This window comes from Staurois parvus, unplaced genomic scaffold (assembly GCF_062004578.1).
Source record: "Staurois parvus isolate SC_StPar_1 unplaced genomic scaffold, SC_StPar_1.0 ptg000983l, whole genome shotgun sequence".
In the NCBI taxonomy this organism is placed as follows: Eukaryota; Metazoa; Chordata; class Amphibia; order Anura; family Ranidae; genus Staurois; species Staurois parvus.
Genome location: NW_028318779.1, coordinates 1,445,047 through 1,472,273, shown reverse-complemented (window position 1 = coordinate 1,472,273; position 27,227 = coordinate 1,445,047). Strand labels below are relative to the sequence as shown.

General features: G+C 40.4%; 1 protein-coding gene across 2 annotated transcripts in view; it reads left to right on the top strand.

Annotated features, from left to right (window-relative positions):
- PLXDC1 (plexin domain containing 1) overlaps positions 1 to 26,000 on the top strand; it is a 424,334-nt gene extending 398,334 nt beyond the window's left edge. The window contains exons 12-13 of one of the 2 annotated variants that reach the window (XM_089657329.1): positions 12,183 to 12,337; positions 23,322 to 26,000. In XM_089657329.1, coding sequence (XP_089513455.1) covers positions 12,183 to 12,337; positions 23,322 to 23,441 — 275 coding nt within the window. In that variant the 3' untranslated portion in view covers positions 23,442 to 26,000. The remainder of the gene's footprint in view (positions 1 to 12,182; positions 12,338 to 23,321) is intronic. The other variant, XM_089657330.1, reaches the window with a different exon arrangement.
- Positions 26,001 to 27,227: the final 1,227 nt, after the last annotated feature.

The following is a 27,227-nucleotide window of genomic DNA, read 5'->3' as shown; positions in this document are numbered from 1 at the left end:
AGCAATGCCAGTGGTTTGTAAATAATATTCGTCACCGAACCAAAAATAATTGTGTGTCATGGCAAAATCCAGGAGTTCTAGAATGAAATTTTTTTGTAATATTGAGATATCCTCTGCTTTATTTAAGTAAAGGTCCACTACAGCTAAACCGTCCGCGTGTCTTATATTACTATATAGTGACGCTACGTCAGCCATCACTAAATAAGTAGGGTATTGTAAAGTAATATTTTTTATGTCCAATAAAATCTGTTTGGTATCCTTTAGGAATGCTGAAGTACTGATAACCAACAGTTGCAAAAAAAAATCTATGTACTCCCCAATGCGTGACGTTAGTGAGCCTATGCCTATGCAATAACGATAGATTCTGTCCCTTTATCACAAACTACTCGGTGCAACACAGGATGGTATCAAGAATCATCAAAAAGAACTGGTCCATTCTTAGGAATGACCCTGTACTGGGTGAATCATTACCGAGTCATCCAGAAATTACATTCAGGAAAGCCCCTCCGCTAAGAAATATCCTAGCACCGAACATTGTTAACCCACCCAAAAATCTCTCCTTCAGTTTCACACATAAAGGTTTCTACCCCTGCAATCAATGTATGCTGTGCATTTTTAATGGAACACACAAAAAACCAGTTAAGAGTTTCTATTCCAATACTACCGGTAAAACATATGATATCCAGGGATTAATACGTGTTACAGCACTCATGTAGTGTATCTTCTTGAGTGCGATTGTGGGAAACAATATATTGGTAGAACCACAAGAAGGTTGCGGGACAGACTTAGGGAACATCTAACCAATATAAAAAAAGGTATAAAGATCACTCAGTATCGATGCATTTTAAGGAAGCCCATAGGAAAAATCCACATTGTCTGAAATTTTTTGGGATTGACATTGTAAATAGTCATTGGAGAGGTATTTTTAAACGTCGTGCAGTGTCGAGGCTTGAAACTAAATGGATATATCTGCTGCGTACCTCGGCACCACTTGGCTTGAATGTTGAATTAGATATCAACTGTTATATTGATACCAGTTGATTCTCTTCATTCTATAATTAATTACATTAGTCATGGGAACAACTTGTTTTAAATTAAAGGTCTATGGTTATGAATTTTATAAAATTTTATTATATTACTATTTTTAAACATCCATTATGACAGTAAGGTGATTTACTCACAAGCGTCATATAGTTTTTATATTTCAGTGATCATTATTATTTGATTATATTATTTTTAGTTCTTATTTATACACTTATGTATAAAAAAAAAACTGTTTCCCTTTCCGATGTTGCTGAACATAGCGGTGATATACAACAATGAACAGTTTTTACATAACTAATATGGTCTTGACTATATATTCTGCATTTTTTAATTATCATGCTGTGTTATGTATATTTAGAGAGCTTTTTATTATCATCATTTTTTATATTCATTATTTATATATTGGTATATTTAAAATTGTCTGGGTATCTATAATTTTTTACATTTTTTGAATTTTAGATATTCATGATTTTTTATCAGATTTTTTATCATATTATTAATTTATTGCTATACAATTACATTTTTTAGAATTACTTTTAATGATTATTATTTGTCATTCTGGTAGCTATACATTTATTATATTTGTGGGTCTGCGCATGCCATAGGTTTCTCCAGTGAATTGGGACTTGTAGGTCCACCACTATACTATACACACAAATTAATAACTATATTTATAATATAATAGGACATAATCCCCCTGACATTTAGATGACGAGATTTAAACAATCTCTGACGTTGAAATAATGATATATATGTTCATTCCACTGTGTGAGTATTCAACAATCAGTGGTTGTTTTGTAAAGAAGTAGATGAGAGGGAGTTTCCATGCTTCTTCCATGGAACATTTATGTCCTCCATAGAAGTCAATGTAATTTTAGGCTCCTTTAAAATGTCCGCCGCGCGGACGATCTGCGCATGCGCGAACGGACGACGATGACGTCACGATGACCTAATGCGCATGCGCCGCCCACACTATATAAGAAATGTCACTGAGAGCAGCCAGCTTCCTTTGATAACGTGCTATCGCACGAAACATGTCAGGAAGTTGCTCTCTGTGACTCTACCACGTGGATACTGCACCTGGCCAGGTGCCAATAGGCTATTTAAAGTGTAAGTGTTACTATATTATATATTTTATACACAATTTAAATAAAGCAGTGTTGCACTATGGAACTTTTTGTGCTTGGGCTCTTTTTTCTTTGAGCCCACCTTTTTAAGAGCCCTTGGGATGATATGCTAACCACTGGCACCCTCTGGGAGATTCCATCTACATCACACACATTTGTGATTTTGAGCTGTGGATCTTGGATGACACCTTGACTGCCGGCTCCCCCTGGTGGATTTGGATCGCATCACTTGTACAGTGGGGCAAAAAAGTATTTAGTCAGCCACCAATTGGGCAAGTTCTGCCACTTAAAAAGATAGGCCTGTAATTGGCATCATAGGTAGACCTGAACTATGAGAGACAAAATGAGAAAACAAATCCAGACAATCACATTGGCTGATTTGGAAAGAATTTATTTGCAAATTATGGTGGAAAATAAGTATTTGGTCAATATCAAAAGTTCATCTCAATACTTTGTTATATATCCTTTGTTGGCAATGACAGAGGTCAAACATTTCCTGCAAGTCTTCACAAGGTTGGCACACACTGTTGCTGGTATGTTGGCCCATTCCTCCATGCAGATCTCCTCTAGAGCAGTGATGTTTTGGGGCTGTCGCTGGGCAACACGGACTTTCAACTCCGTCCAAAGGTTTTCTATGGGGTTGAGATCTGGAGACTGGCTAGGCCACTCCAGGACCTTGAAATGCTTCTTACAAAGCCACTTCTTCGTTGCCCGGGTGGTATGTTTGGGATCATTGTCATGTTGGAAGACCCAGCCATGTTTCATCTTCAATGCCCTTGCTGATGGAAGGAGGTTTGCACTCAAAATCTCATGATACATGGCCCCATTCATTCTGTCCTGTACATGGATCAGCCCCAAAGCATGATGTTGCCACCCCCATGCTTCACAGTAGGTATGGTGTTCTTTGGATGCAACTGTTTCTACCAAACAGTTCTATTTTGGTTTCTTCTGACCATATGACATTCTCCCAATCCTCTTCTGGATCATCCAAATGCTCTCTAGCAAACTTCAGACGGCCTGGACATGTACTGGCTTAAGCAGGGGGACACGTCTGGTACTGCAGGATCTGAGTCCCTGGCGGCGTAGTGTGTTACTGATGGTAGCCTTTGTTACGTTGGTCCCAGCTCTCTGCAGGTCATTCACTAGGTCCCCCCGTGTGGTCCTGGGATTTTTGCTCACCGTTCTTGTGATCATTTTGACCCCACGGGGTGAGATCTTGCGTGGAGCCCCAGATCGAGGGAGATTATCAGTGGTCTTGTATGTCTTACATTTTCTAATTATTGCTCCCACAGTTGATTTGTTCACGCCAAGCTGCTTGCCTATTGCAGATTCAGTCTTCCCAGCCTGGTGCAGGTCTACAATTTTGTTTCTGGTGTCCTTTGACAGCTCTGTGGTCTTCACCATAGTGGAGTTTGGAGTGTGACTGTTTGAGGTTGTGGACAGGTGTCTTTTAGACTGATAACAAGTTCAAACAGGTGCCATTGATACAGGTAATGAGTGCAGGACAGAGGAGCCTCTTAAAGAAGAAGGTACAGGTCTGTGAGAGCCAGAAATCTTGCTTGTTTGTAGGTGACCAAATACTTATTTTTCACCATAATTTGCAAATAAATTCTTTCCAAATCAGCCAATGTGATTGTCTGGATTTGTTTTCTCATTTTGTCTCTCATAGTTGAGGTCTACCTATGATGCCAATTACAGGCCTCTCTCATCTTTTTAAGTGGGAGAACTTGCACAATTGGTGGCTGACTAAATACTTTTTTGCCCCACTGTATTTACCACCGAAGTCACCATACTATTATCTATTATATCATCACGATTCTTCACCTATCTGTAATATTGTGGAATACCTGTTTCTTCTTTTAAACAAAGACGCTATACTGATATTCATTAAGGACATTGTTGATCCATTTAAGCGCTGCATGATGTATGATATTTGTGTGTTACAGAAGGTTTTTGAGGTTATTACCTTTCATGCCAGCTGCTCCTTTCACATAGATCTAGCGCTCGTTTTCTCTTGATATTTCAATTGGTACTGCTGTGCTATCCATAGCGCATGGTGGTGAAATGAACTATAGTGGATGCTGTACACTGAGATATATATAGGTGCATCTCAATAAATTAGAATATTATCAAAAAAGTTCATTTATTTCAGTAATTTAATAAAAAAAAGTGAAACTCATATAATATATAGTTTCATTATACGCAGAGATATATTTTAAGCATTTCTTTCTTTTAATTTTGATTATGGCTTACAGCTAGTGAAGACCCAAAACTCAGTATCTCAGAATATTAGAATTTTACATAAATAAAAAAAATATTTTTAATACAGAAATGTTGGCTTACTGAAAAATATGTCCATGTACAGTATAGTATGCACTCAATACTTGGTCGGGGCTCCTTTTGCATGAATTACTGCATCAATGTGGCATGGCATGGAGGCGATCAGCCTGTGGTACTGCTGAGGTGGTATGCAAGCCCAGGTTACTTTGATAGCGGCCTTCAGCTCATCTGGATTGTTGGGTCTGGTGTCTCTCATCTTCCTCTTGACAATACCCCACAGATTCTCTATGGGGTTTAGGTCAAGCGAGTTTGCTGGCCAATCAAGCACAGTGATACCATGATCATTAAACCAGGCATTGGTACTTTTGGCAGTGTGGGCAGGTGCGAAGTCCTGCTGGAAAATTAAATCAGCATCTCCATAAAGCGGGTCAGAAGAGGGCAGCATGAAGTGCTCTAGAATGTCCTGGTAGAGGACTGTGATGACTTTGGACTTGATAAAACACAGTGGACCAACACCAGCAGATAACATGGCTCCCCAAATCGTCACTGACTCTGGAAACTTCACACTGGACCTCATGCAATTTGGATTATGTGCCTCTTTTCCTCCAGTTTACTTTGGATCATTGAGCAACAGTCCAGTCCCTTTTCTCCTTAGCCCAGGTAAGACGCTTTTGACATTTTCTCTGGTTCAGGAGTGGCTTGATATGCGCAGTTGTAGCCCATGTCCTGGATACGTCTGTGTGTTGTGGCTCTTGAAGCACTGACACCAGCAGTAGTCCATTCCTTGTGAAACTCCCCAAATTCTTGAGTGGCCTTTGCTTCACAATCCTCTCAAGGCTGCAGTTATCCCTGTTGATTGTGCTCCTTTTTCTACCACACTTTTTCCTTCCCCTCAACTTTCCATTAATATGCTTGGATACAGAACTCTGTGAACAGCCAGATTCTTTAACAATGACCTTTTGTGACTTACCCACCTTGTGGAGGGTGTCAATGACTGTCTTCTGGACAACTGTCAAGTCAGCAGTCTTCCCCATGATTGTGTAACCTACTGAACCAGACTGAGAGACCATTTACAGGCTCAGGAAACCTTTACAGGTGTTTTGAGTTAATTAGCTGATTAGAGTGTGACACCAATGAGTCTACAATATTTAACTTTTTCACAGTATTCTCATTTTTGGAGATACTGAATTTTTATTTTTCATTAGCTGTAAGCCATAGATTGTAAGCTCCAAGGAGCAGGGCCCGCCAATAGCTCTTGTATTGAACTGTATTGTTGCTGTTTTGTCTCCCGCTATATTGTAAAGCGCGGAGCAAACTGTTGGCACTATATAAATCCTGTATAATAATAACAATAATAATCATCAAAATTAAAAGAAAGAAATGCTTGAAATATATTACTCTGTGTGTAATGAATCTATATGATATATGAGTTTAACTTTTTGACTTGAATTACTGAAATAAATAATCTTTTTGATAATATTCTAATTTATTGATATGCACCTGTGACAATTGTGCGCATAGAGATATGGACACTGACAGCCATCTTGTTAGGTCCCTTCCATGTTCTCTCCTGTTCTCCCTCCTCCCTTTTGAATGGAATGTGAGTCTGTAAGTGAACTGAGTTCAAAAGTGCATATCGTCCTAAATAAACACAGCTACATGAGCTCCATGGCTGTAACCGCTAATTAGTCTGGTTCCAGAAGGTCTGCTTGAAAACCACTTTCCTCTGCCCAGTCGTAAAACAATAACTCAGTTAGTTATGACCTGTAGGCCATTAGAGCAGACCGTGCCATAAAACGTACATTCCACATGAGTCATTTTTTATACAAATTCATAAACTTCAGCAGGAACTGGGCACATTGATATGAAGTATATATTCGGATAGGTCATTTTAATATGAGTCACATGCCACCTTACATCCCTTTGTAGTGCCTACAAGAGGGTAGAAAGCAATTTCTTTTATCCAGGAGTGGCAGGATATGCTAAGATTGGTATCTATGCATTCTGAACATAAATCTAAATATTAATCTGCCAGTTGCTAGGATGCTACCTGTACCTATTTAAGGTTATTGACCATAGTATGAACTTGGTAGGGATTTGGTCCTAACCTTGGTCACCGCCTAACACCCATCCCCAAATGGAGTGATTGGCTATTTGTTCTCAGGAGACACCCCTTTGAGATAATAGAAAAAGACTGACAGCCTTGAGAAAAGGTAGCTCTCCTTTTTAACATCGATCAGGAACCATCTTGAGAGCAAAGGCAACCTTTTGTTCAGACGATTGGACTCTGCTCAAACCAAGGACTTTTGCAAGTATTCTGCCTTCTGAAACATCTTTCTTTTATTTCTCTGTTGTTTTATTGCTCTCTTTATTTATTTGTTACATCTTTTCTGTAAATATTTTAATTGCACCATTTTGACAATTTTAGTAATAAATCCTATTTTCTGAAAAGTGTTGAACTGTCTCTAAAGCTTTTAATGCAAACTAAAGAATCCCTGTCTCTGAAGAGTGCTACTGTATGTGATAATCCTCTGAATACATCTTTCTGTGGTGACATTGTGTTGCAGACGCTTATGCTAATATCATAGTGTTACTGCTAAGATTTGTGAGTTTCCTCCTTCTCTGTAAAAAGGTGGTGATGGCAGTGTGAAGGGTTAATTGTGTAATTAACCTGACCCAGTAACAATCGCTCTCAGGCTGCTGGCACATAGATTGTGGTCCCGCGAGCTGGAAAATCTTTGTGCAGGGCTCAGCTGAGAGTGGCATTGTTACACAAGTGACAGTGTGGTGTGAGATCAGCTGGTCCTTCGGTCAGGAGTTGGTGAGAAGGGCGGTGGTCGTGCGCCATGTTCCGTCACAGCACCTGTATACTTCTGACCCCTGTACTTTGTGCATTATCCACTGCTCACCCCTGATTAGATACATCTGACCCTTGTACTCTGCACGTAGGCTCAATTTTTAAGCCCCTCTCACTGTTAGAGCTGTTTTGCTACAACCAAAATTTGCCACAGGAAACCGCCTATTTATTCCTCTCTGGATTTCTTTTCTTGAGGAAAGGAACCTAATTTACTAGGTCGTACACAGGCCTACTGCTTTCAGAAAACACCCCATTTCCATAAAATCAGGCAGCTGTATGATCACTCTGCCCCCATGGAAGCACAATAGTGTAGATTTACTAAAACAGGTGCACTCAGAATCTAGTGCAGTTGTTCATGGTAGCCAATCAGCTTCTAACTTTAGATTATTCAGTGACACTTTGACAATAAAACCTGGAAGTTGACTGGTTTCTTTGTAGAGCTACACCAGAGTTTGTACTCTTCAGTTTTAGTAAATAACCCCCATAGTGTTTTGTCTTTACATTAGGTATACCAGATTTTTAAAATGAAATCTGCCTGAAACAGTAAGTCACAAATGTTTGGAACAAGAGGTAAGACATTTAAGGAAGACAGACAAAATGCCTTGAGCATCAACAATAGAGGAATGATTTGGGAATTTGAAAATGCTGGTGCAGCCCATGCAGCCCAGCCCAAACCTGTCATGTACACTCAGGCTGTACCAGCAGTACTAATTTCAGGTTGGCACCTGCACATCTTCAAAATTCAGTCTACACTGCCAGACTCCTGGGGGATGCCCGTTTCCTGGGAACTGACTCCTTACAGCTGGGAAGGTCCCCGAAAAAGGGGGACTAATAGTAACCTTACTTTACATCACAAGACTTCTTCAGGGTGAAGCCTATTGGCTACATTAATTCATTAAATAAGGATATACATGCTTTCAACTTTCTTTTTCCTCCCCTTAAAGGAAGACAGGTCAATATATACAGTACAAGTGCAACAATAATTAAAGCACACAAATAATTGTCCCTTTCCAAATATAACCAAAGTTGGCTCACAAACTGCCGTTGATTTTTTAATTCTTATTCATTCCCTACATAAAACAGTGCAATTTGAGATATGTATTAATACCATTAGGTTGCGTGGTATTGAATATATATCCATGCAGCCTCCTCTATAAAAATCCTTCCTCTGTTGTGAAATAGTGAGCTTATAGATCCCATTATCTTAATTCTTACTGTTTTACCAACATGTTTCCGTTATATATGCTCTGCAATTGGATTGAAAAATTCTCTTTCTTAATATACATAAGATTTTCTTCAAATCTAATCTTTAGCTGTCTTTTTGTTATACACAGTATATATGTGGTTTCACAGTTACTAAAGTATCTCACTGAATATCTTAGTACCCGTACTATTATAAAAAATATTTCCCCTTTCTACAAAATCACAAGTTGAAATGTCCACATCTACACATTCCTATCATGGACTTTTTATTTAGCCATGTTTCTTTTACTTGAGGAACAAATTCACTATATTACAGTTGATCTTTTGAAATAGGTACTCATTTCACTAGAAATGAAGACAAGGACTTACTATCTGCTTCAAATTCTCTAATTATGAGGAGGAACCAGTGCTTCTCTGATAAAGATTGTAGCTGACTAAAGCAACTCATTGATGAGTCAATTTTCTTTCCTTCCACCGCGGGTGTTTCCAGTCAGTTTTGCTGGGAGAATGTCTCCTGAAGCACTATTGTGTTCTTCTGGCGGGGGGGAGTGCATAGGGCCTTCCTGGCTGGCATAACACAATTAATATTTTGGTGAGAGATTTATGGATATTAAAGTGATATTAAAGACAGATTTTAAAAAACACACAATAAAAACGTGGTATACTTACCTGCTCTGTGTAATGATTTTGCACAGAGCAGCACCAATCGTCCTCTTCTTGGGTCCACTGCTAGCGCTCCTGACCCCTCCCTCCTGCTGAGTCCCCCCATACCAAGCAGCTTGCTATGGGGACACCCACCTCCTTGTTCCGGCCCTGTATTCCAATGCAGTGTTGATTTACCAGCTCCAAACCCAAGTGTACTCTGCAGGTCACTATCACAAACACGGGCAAGGTGACAAATAATCCACCTCATTACCTCCCACAAAAAAGTTACACAAGCCAAGAGGAGAGGAACCAGGCAGACCAGACCACATAATAGCAACATAACATCATTAATATAATCCCAGAAACAAGTGTTAGCAGACACACCCCTCCTCTCCCTCCTCCAAGCCAGTCACAGAAATATTGCTAAAATGGATTACCCCGTCAGGGACACCTTTATTAAAGCTAAGAAGATATCAGAGACACTGTCTTTTAACCAAGGACATTTTCCCAGGGCAGCCCCCTAAAATCTGGTCAATTTATGGTGCAAAAAGAGAGCATGCACATTGCAGAGACTAAGAGAGAACGCCATAGGTCTCAGCAGCACAGTGGGGTATGAATAGGATTATACCTGCACAGCCAGGTAACAATTTAAAAAGGAAGCTCCAATGAGGAAGTTAAAAAAAACATCAAATTTCTGTTGGAGATTCAGTGAACAGGCTGGAAGTGGGTAGGAAGTTCACAGCCATTCATGCTCATTTACTTGTAATCAGACATGTGCATGTGCTGATGATAAGCCCTAGATGCAAACAATCATCTGCAGGTAATCACTGTGGACATTGTGAGCCTGTTATTGCTTACTATTGTGCTTCCTGGTCTCAGCAGTTTGCATAAACCCTGCTGAGTCTCCTACAGGGAGTCTGTCACTAATCACAGTTGTGAATGGGGCCTTAGACTTTCTCATTTGCACTCACACTGATGGATGTCATCTAGAATCAGGTTATATTCTAATCTGATGTTCAACAGTTGAAATTCTAAACTACAAAAAGTTATTTCATCCAGATGTGATACGTCATCCTTAATGAAGAAAAAATCTATTTATACATTTAACCGCCTCTCGCCTGCCATATAAGGAAATGACAGACGCAAGGTGGTTCCCCGGGGGCACGCAGCACGGTGATCAGTGGTGCGCTGTGTCCCTGGGACACAGTGGATCACCAATCAGCGGAAAGAGCCGATGACTTTGGCTCGGTCATGTGATCAGCTGTGTCCAATCACAGCTGACTGCATATAAATAAGGAAATACTGGTTATCGGCATTCCTCTCCTCACGCTTACAGCTCGTGAGGTGAGGAGAGCTGGTAATCGGCATTCCTCAGAGGGGACTGAGGAATGCCCCATCAGTGCCACCTGTCAATATCCATCAATGCCACCTGTCAGTGCCCATCAATGTCACATATCAGTGCCTACCAGTGCACATCAATGCCACATATCAGTGCCCATCTGAGCTGCCTTTCAGTGCCAACTATCTGTGCCAGTCAGTGCCTCCTATCAGTGCTAGTCGGTGCCACCTATCAGTGCCATATATGAGTACTGCCTTTCAGTGCTCATCAATTATGTCTGTCAATGCCCACCAGTGATTCCTGTCAATGCCCATCAGTGCCTCCTCATCAGTGCCCATCAGTGCAGCCTATCAGTGTCCATCACTGCAACTTCATTAGCACACATCAGTGAAGGAGAAAAATTACTCAATTACAAAATTTTATAACAGAAACTAAGAAAAAATTTTCAGTTGTGTTTGGTTTGTTTAACAAAAAATAAAAAACCCAGTGGTGATTAAATACCACCAAAAGAAATCTCTATCTGTGTAAAAATGATAAAAATTTCATATGGGTGCAGTATTGCATGACTGCGCAATTGTCATTCAAAGTGCGACACCGCTGAAAGCTGAAAATTGGCCTGGGGAGGAAGGGGGTGAAAGTGCTCAGTAGGCAAGTGGTTAAAAAAGCTCTTGGACTAATTTGGTCTGAAACCAATTGGTCTACCAGTATGCTCCTGGTTTGACCTGCCTACATAATTCATGTACCGTACATATGTACTGTATATTGGAACACATAGGACTCTAGCACTGAAGAGCATAAGGGCTAAGCATAATCCAGACTCCAATAATGTTATAATAAAGAGTTATACTTTATTACTTAAAAGTTCCTAGCGTAATCCAGACTCCAATAATATTATAATAAAGAGTTAGTTACTTCAAAGTTCCTATGCTTAACCTTTCAGATATGTGGATATGATACAATAATTTCAGACAACTCAAAAGTATAACAATAAAAGGAATTTTACTTAGCTTGGTTTAAAGTTGTATTGCAGATGATAAAGTAGATAAATACAGCGTGTTTAATCCAGAGGAGTTCACAACTTCATTTGAAGTTCCTGGAGGCGATAGTCCACTTGATTCACACTCTTCTTCTTCAGTTCTGAATCCAACTCAATAGCCTTTTGTCTTCCAGCCATATATACAGCAGCCCAAGACTAGTTAAAAACCAGTTTGAGCCACACCACAGAACAGAGAGAGAGATGTTCCTAACTTTCCACAGAATAATGAGATCAGATGTCTCAATATACATTAGACAGTTGTTTATAGATGAAAGTGATTTATACATAATTGATAACATAAAACTATCAATAAGTTTGTTGTAAATCAATACCTATTAAAAACCTACACTACAAATGTTTTAGCTTTAATTTTTTCACCTGAAAGGGTAACATGACAGCTGGATAATGATTGGTTGCGATGGCCAACAGCTCCACATTTCGTTTAAATTTTCAGTATCAATTCCCAATCATATACTTCATTTGGATTGTTCTGTGGAACTATGAATTAAATGTTTGCAGGACCATCTGATTTTTTTTATAGATTAAACTGACACAGTATGCAGAAGACGGTAAGTTCACAAGAAATCACAAAAACATTTGACTTCTAGTAGAATAATGATGTGATTATGTGTTTTGTTCCAAATGTTTTAGAGCCGCAGGAGCCTCCAAAACCAAGTGGATCCCATGTGCATTCTGGTACAGTTGTGGGTATCATCCTGGCAGTGCTGCTTATTACCATCATAATTCTGGTAGTGATCTATATAAACCATCAAAAAGGCAGACAAGGAAAACACTGTTGTATGGAGGTGAGAGTTATTTCTAGCATCTAAAGTCCTTGTCATGTTTTGATTATCTAGAAAAGAGATGGGCACTTTCAGTTTAGTGCTATGGAGATTTATTACTATACAGGATTTACATAGCACCAACTGTTTCTCAGCACTTTACAAAGTAAAGAAAGCCAGTACAGTTACAATACAATTTAATATAAGATCATTAGGCCTCTACTCCTGAGAGCTTACAATCTAAAATGGAGCAATATAAAAGCAAATAACTGCAAGAAATGAACTGATGGTTGGCAAGGTGGATGTGTCTAGCAGCAGCACTCATGTTAGACTAAAGGGAGATAGCCTGTGTAAACAAACTGAGACTGATAGAAAGCTGAGAAGTAGAGGGAAAGATTTGGGTGTTTGGTGTAGAGATAGAAGAATTGTTAAATGCATGTCAACTTTTTCTTTTTTGCCTATTGCCTCCTCTTTTGCTCTGTTCATTTATCTTCCACTTCTCTATAACATCTGCTTCTGAAGTTACACTCCACCTGTAGCTTGTCTCCTCACAGTCATCATTTATTTTACTTCCTTCCCCTTTTGTCTCTTCTTCCATGTGACTTCTTTTCTTTAGGATTTAGCATCTGACTAGCCCATTGCTCACAGCATCTTTTTCTCCTAAAATAAATTAAAAGTAAAGCGAGCGCTCAAAAAATCGGCTGCTGAAACACTCCAAGGAATCACTGGACCTCATAACAGAAACATAAAATATATAGTGCAGCGCTGTAATGTAATTAAATGGATAAAAGTGAGATAGTTCATAAAGTCCTTTCACAATAAAATAATCAAACATGTGAAGGCCTCCTCCTCATGGGTGACTGCAATCAAACAGAAAAAATGCGCACTCACCGACCGCACATTTTAAATGCGCATGTGTGTAATTTTATCCAGATGACCAGCCAGGCATGTAGATCCAGAGAACACATAGATCATCCCTCTTAAACACTGACATCAGCCTTGGGTGTAGTAATATATCTCTCCAGGTCCAGAGAGCCCTCTTGCCCCAAATGATAGGTAGACAGGGGTCCCCCTCCTGGTTCCAGGTACCCCAGAAGTGGTAGATGTGGATCTGAAGCCCTCCAACAAGAGGGTCTTTTTAACCTGTTTCTTTCCTTTCCTTTGCTAACAGGCCCTCCAAATCACTTGACATTATCCCCAAGTAGATCCAACGTCAATCACAATGTTCAGTTTTAGGCTCCAGTTCCTCAAAAGGATATTAGGGAACTGGAGAAAGTACAGAGAAGGGCAACCAAACTAATAAGAGGCATGGAGGAGCTCCACATTGAGGAAAGAGGAACTGAATTTATTCTCTTTTAAAAAGAGGTGATTAAGAATGGGGAGTGTATGATCACTATGAGAGTCCCCATGAGGAGTGTTCAAGTCAAACTGTAACTTTTAAGTTTATATATTAAAAGAACAAATTTCAAGGAGTGGAAACTGGATCTATTTTCCAACATACTCCCCTGCTACATTTATACACTTATCCCAGTGTTTAACTAATGCCTGGAAAGCTACAGCATAGAAAGATTTGTCAGTATGCCTGAACCATCCTAGGACATTTGTGAATGATTGTGTTCACTGTTCCCACAGAAAGATTTATCTCTTGTACAATTTCACGACTGGTTATGCATCGATTATCCAGGATCAGGCATTCCACATGCTGAATGTTCACAGGAATGACTGATGTGGACTGGGAGCCACCACGGCTGGGATCATCAGACGTATAGCCATCTTTGAAACATTTGCACCATTCGTTCACTTCATCAAGAAACTTCATCACCACACGCTGTTCCATGCACGCACTAACACTGTTCTCTGCCATCTTGATAAACTGTCTCTGGACTGGCTTGCAACATGTGCGCCGCCTATCAGTGATGGGACACACTTGCTACTTACTACTGCATGCAGTACCACCATGCTAGCATCCCTTTTATACCTATAAAATTAAAAGTCCTGGTTTGACTTAAACACCTCTCGTACATACGTGGTAATATAGTGAATTGGGTGTAGGGTTATTCACTTTAGGGTCATTACAAAAAGCAAGGGGTCACGCTTTACATCTGAAGGAAAGACATTTAACATCCAAATACAAAAAGGTTTCTTCTCAGTAAAGCTGTGAAGCAGTGAGTAGAGCTGTGAAAACGGGGAATAAGCTCCTTTAAGGACTAGTTCTGACCAGCTAGGTAGAAAACGTTAATGCTGAATGTCACAAGGTTGTCTAAAGTCCCTGCTTCCATGTCCATGCATATACTAACATAAGTTTACATGTCAAGTGCACCTACGATTGTTTCACACATGTTAGGTATCTCCGCACATGCTAGAGTGAAAGCAATAATTCTAGGGCCATCATTCACGGTTATCTCCAAACTGATAACTTGTAAGAGCCTTTAAAGCATCGTCTATTGACAATTTTGAGTTCCTGAGTTTGCTATTGTTTCATGGGCATGCACAATTTAAGGATTGACATGATTGGTATCTTTTTACTCAACTACCAGCATTCTATTGTCCCGGGTCTCCGGTTTATGAAAATATTAAATGTTTTGCTGTTTTTAAATAAACCTCAGGCCTAAATTGTGCATTTTACATGTTTGTAGAAAAAATAAATAAAAGGCACTGGCAGCAAAAAGGTTAAGGTGGAGGTCCAGGCTCCCCCCAAAAAATTATAAGTAAGCAGCTACAAATACTGTAGCTGCTTACTTATAATTTACTTACAAATACTGTAGCTGCTGGTTTTTAATATAAGGGCACTTAGCTGCACAAGCTGCGGGGGAAGGGGGGTGGGTGCGAACTTCCGCGCTCAGATTGCCATGGCGCATTTGACCCGGAAGTGGGAGTGTATACCTGTCAAAGCCAAGTACCTGCTCCCCCTTGCCCCCAAAAAGTGCCAAATGTGGCAGTGGAAGTGAGTAGGATGTAAACAAGCTGAACTTCCTCTTTTGGGTGAAGTTCTGCTTTAACCTCCCTGGCGGTATGATTATTTCAGATTTTTGGTGCTGAAAGCAGTACCATTTTTTTGCATGGAAATATGTTTTTTTTTTATTGTAGGCCTGTAATTTTTAGCAATAACTCACTGAAATCTGTCTGAACAAGAGTCTAGTAAACATCCCGGGCATGATAAAATTTGAAACACAAAATCATAAATTATAATTTAATAAATAATCATAAAAATAATAATATAATAATACATTTAATTCAATAATATAATCAAACCAAAAACATTGAAATTTGAAATATAGCGCCAAGTTCGCACATCACTGAGTAAAGTCGCGAAATCGTTTTCAGTGTCTGATGACGAATTTCCCCACGAATCATCACTCAATTCTGCAAGTGGTTCTGATTTACAATCGCTGTTCTCTAGCTGGTCTAAAATCGCTTTTGACCTAAAGGGACGCTTTTTGGATGGCATGGACGTTTCTCAGTTTCCAGGCAGAAAGAACACTAAAAATGTAGGCAGGGCACAGGACAAAGCACTAGGGACAAAATATATGTGAAATGGTTTGATACAGTAATGTTATACTATTTGATTTTAGTGAATGTCACTTTTTGTCATTTTTTAATTTCCCGCCGTTCCGTCCCCCATACGTCCCGACGCTCACAGGGGACGGAACCCAGAAGACAGATGCCGGCATCCGCCGGATTACATTGCTGGGGACACTGCAGGAGGGACATCGCGGGAGCACAGGACAAGGTAAGTGATCGAGGGATCGTGGAGCAGCGCCGCATAGTATTCCCGAGTGTAGCTCGGGGTTACCGCTTGTGGTACTAAAACTTTACCCCGAGCTACACTCGGGAATACCGCCAGGGAGGTTAATGCATCCCCATAGCTTGTAACTGAAAGGTATTTTCCATGTCGTCCTCAAAGCCATATGAAAAGACCCCATCCCTCACTGTGCACTTTTTTTTTTGCATTGCTGCAGCATCTCTCATAGCAGTGATGTTTCCTATGCTATACAACTTTTCCAGCAGCCCTCCAATGGGCCACAAAATTCACCTCCCACCCACTTTATTGCGATGCACATCAAAAGTCACCTTAATCAACTTTTTTGATTGAATACCAAACTCTGAATGAATCAAATTACATCTGATTTGCTCATCAATACTCCTCACAGTAGGAAAGTCAGATCAGTTTTTAGTGAGTAGTTGTGCCCTGCACAGGAGGCACGTATAGGAATGGTGCACAAACAACAACAAAAAGACCACCCTAGTGTAACACAGTTTTAATATAAAAAGCATATTAAAAACTTCATCCAATGCACTCACATGAAGTAGTAAGTGGGCACATCAGAGTGTTATTGACCTCCTCTCCTGGATGGCCACATTCGCTGTCCAGCTTCATAAACTATATGGCTCTGGAAGGGGACACCTAGAATGGTTTCTATGACTACACTTTTCAGAGGTGTGGCTTCCTTCATCAAGTCACCTCATTGTGAGAGACTTGATAAAGAAGGTCACACTTCCAAAATGCATCATCGTAACAACTATTCTGGGTGCCCCTTGCCTCAGCCCCTTACCTGTTATTCCAGTGATCTTTGTGTGCGGTCAATAACAATTTGATGTGCCCACTTACTCTATACTTCATGTGAGTGCATTGGATGAAGTTTTTAATACACTTTTTACAATAAAACTTTGTTATACTAGGAAGGTCAGGTGTTCTCTTTATGTTATTTTTGCTATTTTTCCTGCCACCCAGTGGATGGTTAGAGAGCTGCAGCAACCTGTGTCTCATTCTGCTGCATGCACTCTTAAAATTAGTCAGCACTGGGCTGTGAAGACCAGCGTACCTGTAAAATAAAACATGATTTATCAGACCAGACCATCTTCTTCTGTTGATCTGTGGTCCAGTTCTGATGCTCACATGCCCATTGTAGGTACTTTTGGTTGTGGACATGGGCCAGCATGGGCACTTTGACTGGTCTGCGGCTATGCAGCTCCATACTCAACCAGCTGTTGATGCCCATTTTTCTGCTTTCAACACATCAGCTTCAAGGACAATATGTTTATTTGCTGCCTAATTTATCCCAACAACTTTCAGATGCCATTGTAACAAGATAATCAGTTATTCCCTTTACCTGTCAGTGATCTTAACATTTTGGTTGATTGAATGTGCTGCACATTGAAAACTCTGCTCCCGTGTTCCAAAAGTCACCAGACTGCACACAACATGAATTATGACAACCGCTTCTGTGCATTTACATTTCCTAAGAATTTCAGAACTAATAAAACTAAACAAAATATTGTATACAAATATAACCATCTTCATAAAACCTAGGAAAAATGATACTACTGTACATCATAAAATATCCTGAATATATTATCTATAATAAATACAAGATGAAAAGCAAAAAAAGCATATCTTACAATAAACATTATGTAAAAGCTGCTAAGCTTTCGTCTCATGTTTCATCCTGTCTTTAGAAACACATTGGTTTTAAATTTGGGTAGTATCAAGAGTATCTCATCAAAAAATAAAAGGTTTTAGAGGATGGCCAAAGAAGACCAAGCAACTTAGTAACTCCACTTTTGTTGAGGAAAAAAAAATCCTCTCAGGGATTTTAACAAACTTTGTTACAGATTCCTACCTTTTGTTATTCTAAAGTAATAACAGTTTGTGTGTCTGTGTCCATGTGCAAATGTGAATGGGAGTGACTTTTGAATCCCATAGACTTGACTTCCCTTTGGGAGTATCTCACCAGAAATTGCATTTTTGTTGCAGACGATGCCCCAAAGCTGACTTGTATCTTTATGCAGACTTCTGGGAAAATCAGTGAGCCAATCACATGAGCAGAAAATGACATTTTGGGGGTGTTCTGTATACTATCTGTGTATAGATTACCTCCAGGTGGCTGTATTGCATTAAAAAAATTACAATGCTGCAGATTGAAAAGGAAAGGTAATTTTTAAAGAACATTGACTTACTATATGGCTTGTGTAGCAATTCTATATACAATGGTAATTTTCTTTTTTATTTGCTTTTTTCCCTCATGAAAGTGGAGTTACCCTTTAAGTGGTGGTAGTAGCCTTGAAGCTCCATGACTGTTCTGTTAAGCAAGTGACAGTGGTTCCAAGTGTGGCACCCCCAATTTGCTATCAGTGAGGGAGCAAGTGATTTCTCCTTGAAGTCTGAAAACTTATTTAATCACCTCATGAGCAGACACTTTGACCCCCTTCCTGTCCAGCCTTTTTTTCAGTTTTTAGCGCTATCACATTCTCAATGAAAATTACTCAGACATGCCACACTGTACCCAAATGAGGTTTTTTTTGTATTATTTTATGTTATGCAGATATAACTTTCTTTTTATGGTATTTAATCACCACTGGGTTCTTTTTATTTTTTGCTACGTAAATAAAAAAATTATAAAAAATGTTCTTAGTCTTTGTTTTAAAATTTTGCAAATAAATAAAATTTCTTCATAAAATTAGGCCAAAATGTGTTCTGCTACATTTCTTTGGTGTCACGACATAGCATGTTACCTTTCCCTTCCATCACTTTCTGACCCGCCCCCAGTTTATCTTTATATATATATATATATATATATATATATATATATATATATATATAGGGGGGATTTGGAGGGTTTGTGTTAGAGAAGGAAATATGATAGGGAGGAAATCTGTGCTAAACAGGGATTTTTTTTTTTGGGGGGGGGTGACTGTTGTGCTAGTAGAGATGATTTGGGGGTATTTGTGTTTGTGCTAGGAGGGGAAACTTGGGGGGGGGGGGAATGGGAATTTGTGGAATGAGGGATGATTGGGGGGGTTATTGTGCTAGAAGGGAAATTTGGGTTGGGGGGCAGGGAATTTATCCTCGGAGGGGCACAGGATTGAGCGGGGATCTGAGCTGGGAAGGATGGGGGGGGGGTTAAACATGCAGAGTGGTGCTCAATTGCTCAAGAATTCCTGTGGTTGCAGGAGTACAGTTGTCTGCAGGGGATGTTTGGGATTGGTGTTTCACAGGAATGTACTTAGTGGGATATGCAGGTCAGTTCAGGCCGCAGGCAGATACATGGTTAGAAAACAGGCAAAGGATTGGTCCAAACTGAAACGTAGTCAATAAACAGGCCAGGGTTAATACAGGTGGCAGACAGAGGCCGCACTGCACAAGTGTACATGCAGCGATCAGGAACACTGTTGCTGGATTACACAGGTCTGTTAACAATGGAGACTAGCGTGGGAGCAATCAGGAACACTTCTGCTGACCTACACAAATCTGGTGACACTGGGGCTGGTGTGGCAACAATCAGGGACACCTATGCCAGCTTATACTGGTGCAGTGACACTGCGGCTGGTGTGGCAATGGTAAGAAACACTCTTGCTGGCATACACTTTTCTGGCAACATTGGGACAGATGTGGCAATGATCAGGGACAATTTGAGTGGTGTGGCCATGATCAGGGACACTGTAACTGGTCTGGCAATGAACAAGGACAATATAAATGGTGTGGCAGTGATCAGGGACAACATGACTGGTGTAACGGTGATCAAGGACACTGGGACTGATGTGACGGTCATCGGGGACACAGTAATTGGTGTGGCAAAATCAGGGACATTGTGATTGATGTGGTGGTGATCAGGAACACTGTGATTAGTGTGGCAGTAATCAGGGACATTGTGATTGGTGTATCAGTGATCATGGGCAATCTGAGTGATGTGGCGTTAATTAGGGACAATATGAGCAGTGTGGTGGTGATTAGGGACAATATGAGCAGTGTGGTGGTGATTAGGGACAATATGACTGGTGTGGTTGTTATCAGGGACACTGTGACTGGTGCAGTGGTGATTAGGGACGGTGTGAGCGGGTGGCAGTGATTAGGGATACTAACTTGCAGCACTAGTCTGGTGACACTGTACTGCTGTGGCAGTGATCAGAGACAATGGCTGGCAGCACTGACATACAGTGATATCAGAGCAGCCAGCCATTGTCCATGATTAACACCACAGCAATATAATGTCAGGATAGTGACACTGCACTTGCTCTGGTAACAGTATGTAAAAAAATTATATTTTTTTATACGTTTCTTTCCACATACTGTCAGCATAACAGTGTAGTGTCACCATAGTGACACTGTACTGCTCTTTGGGGGTCATCAGGACTTTTTTTTACACTGTGATTGCTTATACCGGGATGATCACTGCATAAGCAATCTATCTTTAACTGTGTTTGGCACCCATTCACAATGTTATTTTTGTGATTATGGTGATTGGCCACAGCTATAACGCGGTATAGGGCTGCTGTGATTGGCCCTGTACCATGTGATCACTGTCACCAATCACAGAGATCACAGTAGTAAGCAATGGCATCATGAATGACAGCCCCTGTTTGAGACTTTTCAATCACAGTGATCATATACAGTATCTCACAGAAGTGAGTACACCCCTCACATTTTTGTAAATATTTTATTCTATCTTTTCATGTGACAACGCTGAAGAAATTACACTTTGCTACATGTAAAGTAGTGAGTGTACAGCTTGTATAACAGTTTAAATTTGCCGTCCCCTCAAAATAACTCAATACACAGCCATTCATGTCTAAACCACTGGCAACAAAAGTGAGTACACCCCTAAGTGAAAATGTCCAAACTGGGCCCAATTAGCAATTTTCCCTCCCCGGTGTCATGTGACTCATAAGTGTTACAAGGTCTCAGGTGTGAATGGGGAGCAGGCGTGTTAAATTTGGTGTTATCGCTCTCACTCTCTCATAATTGTCACTGGAAGTTCAACATGGCACCTCATGGCAAAGAACTCTCTGAGGATCTGAAAAAAAGAATTGTTGCTCTACATAAAGATGGCCTAGGCTATAGGAAGATTGCCAAGACCCTGAAACTGAGCTGCAGCACGGTGGCCAAGACCATACAGTGGTTTAACAGGACAGGTTCCACTCAGAACAGGCCTCGCCACGGTCGACCAAAGAAGTTGAGTGCTTGTGCTCAGCGTCATACCCAGAGGTTGTCTTTGGAAAATTAATGTATGAGTGCTGCCAGCATTGCTGCAGAGGTTGAAGGGGTGGGGGGTCAGCCTGTCAGTGGTCAGACCATACGCCGCACACTGCATCCAATTGGTCTGCATGGCTGTCATCCCAGACGGAAGCTTCTTCTAAAGATGATGCACAAGAAAGCCTACAAACAAATGTTTGCTGAAGACAAGCAGACTAAGGACATGGATTACTGGAACCATGTCCTGTGGTCTGATGAGACCAAGATAAACGTATTTGGTTCAGATGGTGTCAAGCATGTGTGGCAGCAACCAGGTAAGGAGTACAAAGACAAGTGTGTCTTGCCTTCAGTCAAGAATGGTGTTGGGAGTGTCATGGTCTGGAGCTGCATGAGTACTGCCGACACTGTGGAGCTCCAGTTCATTGAGGGAACCATGAATGCCAACATGTATTGTGACATACTGAAGCAGAGCATGATCCCCTCTCTTCGAAGACTGGGCCACAGGGCAGTATTCCAACATGATAACGACCCCAAACACACCTCCAAGACGACCACTGCCTTGCTAAAGAAGCTGATAGTAAAGGTGACGGACTGGCCAAGCATGTCTCCGGACCTAAACCCTATTGAGCATCTGTGGGGCATCCTCAAACAGAAGGTGGAGGAGTGCAAGGTCTCTAATATCCACCAGCTCCGTGATGTTGTCACGGAGGAGTGGAAGGGGACTCCAGTGGCAACCTGTGAAGCTCTGGTGAACTCCATGCCCAAGAGGGTTAATGCAGTGCTGGAAAATAATGGTGGTCACACAAAATATTGACACTTTTGGGCCCAGTTTGGACATTTTAACTTAGGGGTGTACTCACTTTTGTCGCCAGTGGTTTAGACATTAATGGCTGTGTGTTGAGTTATTTTGAGGGGACAGCAAATTTACACTGTTATACAAGCTGTACACTCACTATTTTACATTGTAGCAAAGTGTCATTTCTTCAGTGTTGTCACATGAAAAGACATAATAAAATATGTACAAAAATATGAGGGGTGTACTCACTTCTGTGAGATACTGTAGTACCAGGGCCAATCACAGTGACCCGATACCCCGATCAGTCAGAGATTGCACAGCTGCACACCCTCAAGGGCGTGCAAGAAGCGCACTTCTAAGAGGACAGACTACAATCTTCCAATGTCATGTCCAACTCCAACCTTATCTAAATATTGCTGTCTCTTTGGTTAAGGCATAAAAAGGTTGCATGTTAATTCTCTTAAAAGTGACACTATCGCCAGATAATTCATTTCAATAATGATCATTTTAATACGATTATACGAGCATTGAACATATTTTATGCATGGTATTTACTTACAAAAGCCTCCCTTGCGTACATCTGCAAAAGGTTGGGCGCATCCATCTTGGATGTGATTTCAGCAGCCCTATTTAACTCGCAACTGTCACTCAAGTTACATTCTTTGGGATTCCATTTTGCTCCTCCCTGAAAGCTGTATAAAAGGCTATGAAGGGAGGTGAGGGGCAGAGGAGCTGGTTCATTTGAACAGTATTTAGATTATTATTAGTCCCAGAAGAGGAGAGGACTATGATGTAACAGGAGGGAGGGGGAACTGAGGCAGTAGCAGCAAATTAACTCTTCCTTAAGTGGGCTATTCCCCCAGCAAGTTCATGGGCACATTGCAAGTGAAAAAATTTTAATTGGCACCTTTAGCCCTATAGTTGCATTAGTTCTATTCATTCAAGGCACACATTACTTCTACCATGTGCAGTTTTGACTGATTAGCAATCTGTGACATTGCACGAGAGGTACAGTATGTCACCTCAGATATCATCAATCACAATGTCCCTGAGGGCCACCCTAACGTTACAAGTTTGGATCCAAGAAAACTAGTAGAACAATCCACAAATGTTGGCCAAGGATCTGGGGCATTTTCTGTACTTCAATTTTAATTGCATTGATCTTGCTAAATGATTTATAAATATAAAACATGCAAATATTTTGAAGAAATAATGCAAAACTTTAAACCTTATGTTTGCAGTATCATCGCCAGCAGTGGGCAGTCATGAAATTCACCAGTCATGGCAGTCCTGGTGTATACACTGTGGTTGACCCTACCCCAGGACTTGATAAAGATGACTTCTTGGAGACAAAACCATGAAACCTTGAACTATTTGAAGGTGGAAAAGATGGAAGGCTGGATCCTCCCTATTCTCGTTATAGACAAGCTGGAAAATAACACCACTCAATTTTTAAAATCTGCATGAAGAAGACTCTTTCCTACACATCACCTGTAGAATGTTGCTTTTTATTAGTATTTGTTACATGAAAAGATTACAAAGTTCTCTGAACAAGCAGTCTACCATTTATAAGTGTCACAATCCACAAAACAATGTCATTGATTGAGATTACAGTTTAAGAGCTTCTGATCATCAAAGCATTATAATGTAACTTTCTGCCTGAATCTTTCAACACAATCAACAGAAATCACAGCATATTTGTAACAGCTATATATAAATATATAATTATATATCAGACAATCTGTGATGGGGACTAGGGGCTCTTTCACACAGAATGGGGTCTGCTCCAATCAGCAGGGGATCCATGAGTAGATCCCCTCCTGAATCGGAGCTAAACTGATGGATGAGTGAACCTGAGATAACTCTATGGGCGGCTGGATGTAAATGGATTCCGATGTCCATTTACATCAGGCTACCTCTGAAATGTCAAATTAAAAGTAGGTCCAGAAGAATGGAAAATGACGCAGTCTGGACATGCCTAGAGGTAGGCTGACACAAGTTCGTTATCTGCTTGTCTATAGAGCTACATGGAGCTTCTGATCAGGTTCACCTGTCAATTTTTCAGGCATGTGAAAGAGCCCTTACAATGAATATCATTAAATGACAATACAGAAGAAAAGTCAACCAAAACCTGCATAACTATGCAATGTAAAATCATTTTTATCTTGTATAAAATAGAGAGAAGTGCGCTTCCCATTTTTTGCCAATCACTGGAGGGTTCTTGTATACACTAAGCTTTACACCTTCAGTGAAAATGTTCTAAATCCATGTGCTAGATTAGTAGTCAGATGAACAAAAAAAACTGACCCAATTCCCCCATCCACACATTCAAAGTGGATAGGGGAATCCTCTTGCTGTGTCATTGTATTTTGACAGCGGGGAGACTTCTTTCTGCCACAATACATTGATCAGAACTGCAGACTATAGCCTGCAGTGCTGATCAAGAGGAAATTTTTCCAGCAGGGAGTTTGTACAGAAGCAGATCATCCATCACAAAAATGTTGATCCATCTCTGGCCAGCTTTGCTGTTCACTTGCCCCTCCAAGATATCCTTTTCAGATCATCTATCCATATCCTGATAGCAGTCCTGGAGAATTCTTCCATACAATCCCCCATGACTCGTTCAGCACCTTTTTGTTCTCCCTCTCTCCCACACACTCTTCTTAGCAGTCTTGCATTATCTTTACTTTTTTGGGTCATCCAGTGCCCTCACTGGTGTACAGAGACTCTGGCATAATCGCATGCTTGGGAAGTGTTGGCTGTGGGCAGCCTTCATTTAACGCACACAGGAAATGGGAGCACACACGGCCATAAACAAAATAAACATACAGTTAGAACAGACAGAAATGGAGCACACAGACACACAGTTATAGCAAAAATACAGTATTTGCAGTCAAAACTGACATGTACGGCAAGAGTAGATACCTACAATCAGAGCAAACAAATACCTAGTGAGCACAGACTCATGCAGTAAGACCACAAACTGTATGAGTGGATACATACAGTGTGAGTAGACATGTATACACAGTCTGTGTTCAAGCTTACAGATACTTTACAATATACTTTACAGATACCATTCACTACTATTGTAGTAAGCATTGCTAGAAGAGCACAGTGGCAACATGGTGTAATTACCATATTTTGATTTTAAAGGATAGCTAAACCCAAAACCAAATATGTAATATATTACAGCTTACCAGTCCTTGGATGTGGTGGCTGCTTTTTTTTTTAGACTAACAATATTTTTAACAAGTACAAAAAAATACTTTAAGATCTTGCTAGAAAAACAATGTCCTTGTCACTTTCTGTAAGCTGAATTGACTGGTATCCTCCTTTTGTAATTTACAAATCTAATCCCCTCCCACCGTGACAACCAGGCTCCCTCCATAGGTTCAGTAACAACCCTAGGACAGGAAGTGTGTCATTCACAGGATTACTAGGTGATAATAAAGGAAAAAAATAAATGGATGCATCTACCTTAACTAGAGCCTTGTAAGCTACAATATTTCATTTTATTTTTTTGGAGGGGAGGGGATGTAAGCGATTTAACATTGCACTGACCTTGCATGTAATGCATAGATTTTTTTGGGAGATTTTTTGTTGATATGGTTTCATGGTTGGCACACAAGTGCAATGCACTCAGCAACATACAGGAGACAAGGAAGTCTTTATAAATTATCATACTAGCAGTGCAAGTACAAATAATAATCATCACTTTCAGTTTGACAGGAAAATAATGGGAAGCTATTTCAATGATTATGTGTTTACTGTATGCATACAAGGGTGATATTGTCAAATTTCTCATTTCCAATAGGTTTTTATTGATTTTTTGAAAGAACAAACTGCAATTAAATTACAGAGATTTGTGTTGTCATGAAATGGCTTTAAGTCCACATACAATAAAAACTGTACAATTAAAACCAAGTGTATGCCTCCATTATTACTGGGCATGTGGGGGTCCTGAGTCTACTGAAAGGAGGTGTAAAAAAAAAAAGAGCTGTAGACAGGAGCACGAGGACTTAAAAAAAGGAAGAAGGGAAAGTATCCCTGATCTAACTTATCAGAGCTGTGTCTTTCGATTTGGTTAAGGTATTTATCTCTGGTGAGGTTGTGTGGTTGGAGATGCTGACATACAAAAGGTATAAGAAAATGGGGGAGAGGTAAACTTGGTTTGCTATAGCAACTGTAAAATCAGAGGCAACAAAGGGCAAGAAATATAGCAGCCCAGAGAAGAATAGGGCATTAAGAGAGGAGAGAGGGGCACCAAACAGCCATATAGTCTAGCAACTTCGTTTTCTTAATGTCAACAAAAAAAACAGTAATGCAATCACAAGTGTGGATAGATTAATGCATGTCTAGCAGTAAAAAGTCTGGACCCTGGATGGATGGCTAGTGGACTGGGCAAACCAAGCCAATGGATCCAGAGAGGAGACTCGCCATTGTAGAAGCTAGTGCACTGAGAATAAGAGCCGCCTAAACCATTGGAGCTGAAGCCGGAACTGCAAGGAGCGCCACAGGAATAGTGCAGATACAGCACTGTAAGATCCACCACACACAGAGGCACCTGGGATACGCATTTCAGGAGTCAGCACAACCCTTCGTCAGTCTGCCCGACAGAAGAAAAGGGAAATCAGAAGGGGGAGGGAGAAGAAAGGCACTGGAGCTCCCCATGGGCACCTTTATTAGTAAAAGCTCTACAAAGATGTGAAGCTTTTCATGGGAGTGAGGTGTGCATATATTAGGTCCACTGGGTCCATATAGCTATACATTTCTTTTAGATATTAAGAAGTATACTAGTGAGCTCAATAGTGAAAAATGAGTCTATGCACTGTCTGACTTCCTTGAACTGTGGGAATTGTTTCCTTTATGCTTTGCCAATGGTTTGTTTGGTGGCTAATAACACAAAACTGCTTAATTTAAATACCAGCCAGCCAAGCCTAGAAAGCTAGGAAATTTTTGGGATAGAGTGATAGAATAAGGTTTGCAAAAGTTTAAACACTTTGGTCTAGTCTACTTAACATTAGAGAAGTCCACCAGATATGCAACCTGTCTCCAGTAGCATTACAGCCTCTAAAACATAGGTCTGAATGAGATGGATTGAGACGTGCCAACCTGAAAGTACCAGCAAGTTAAGACCTTAAAGACCT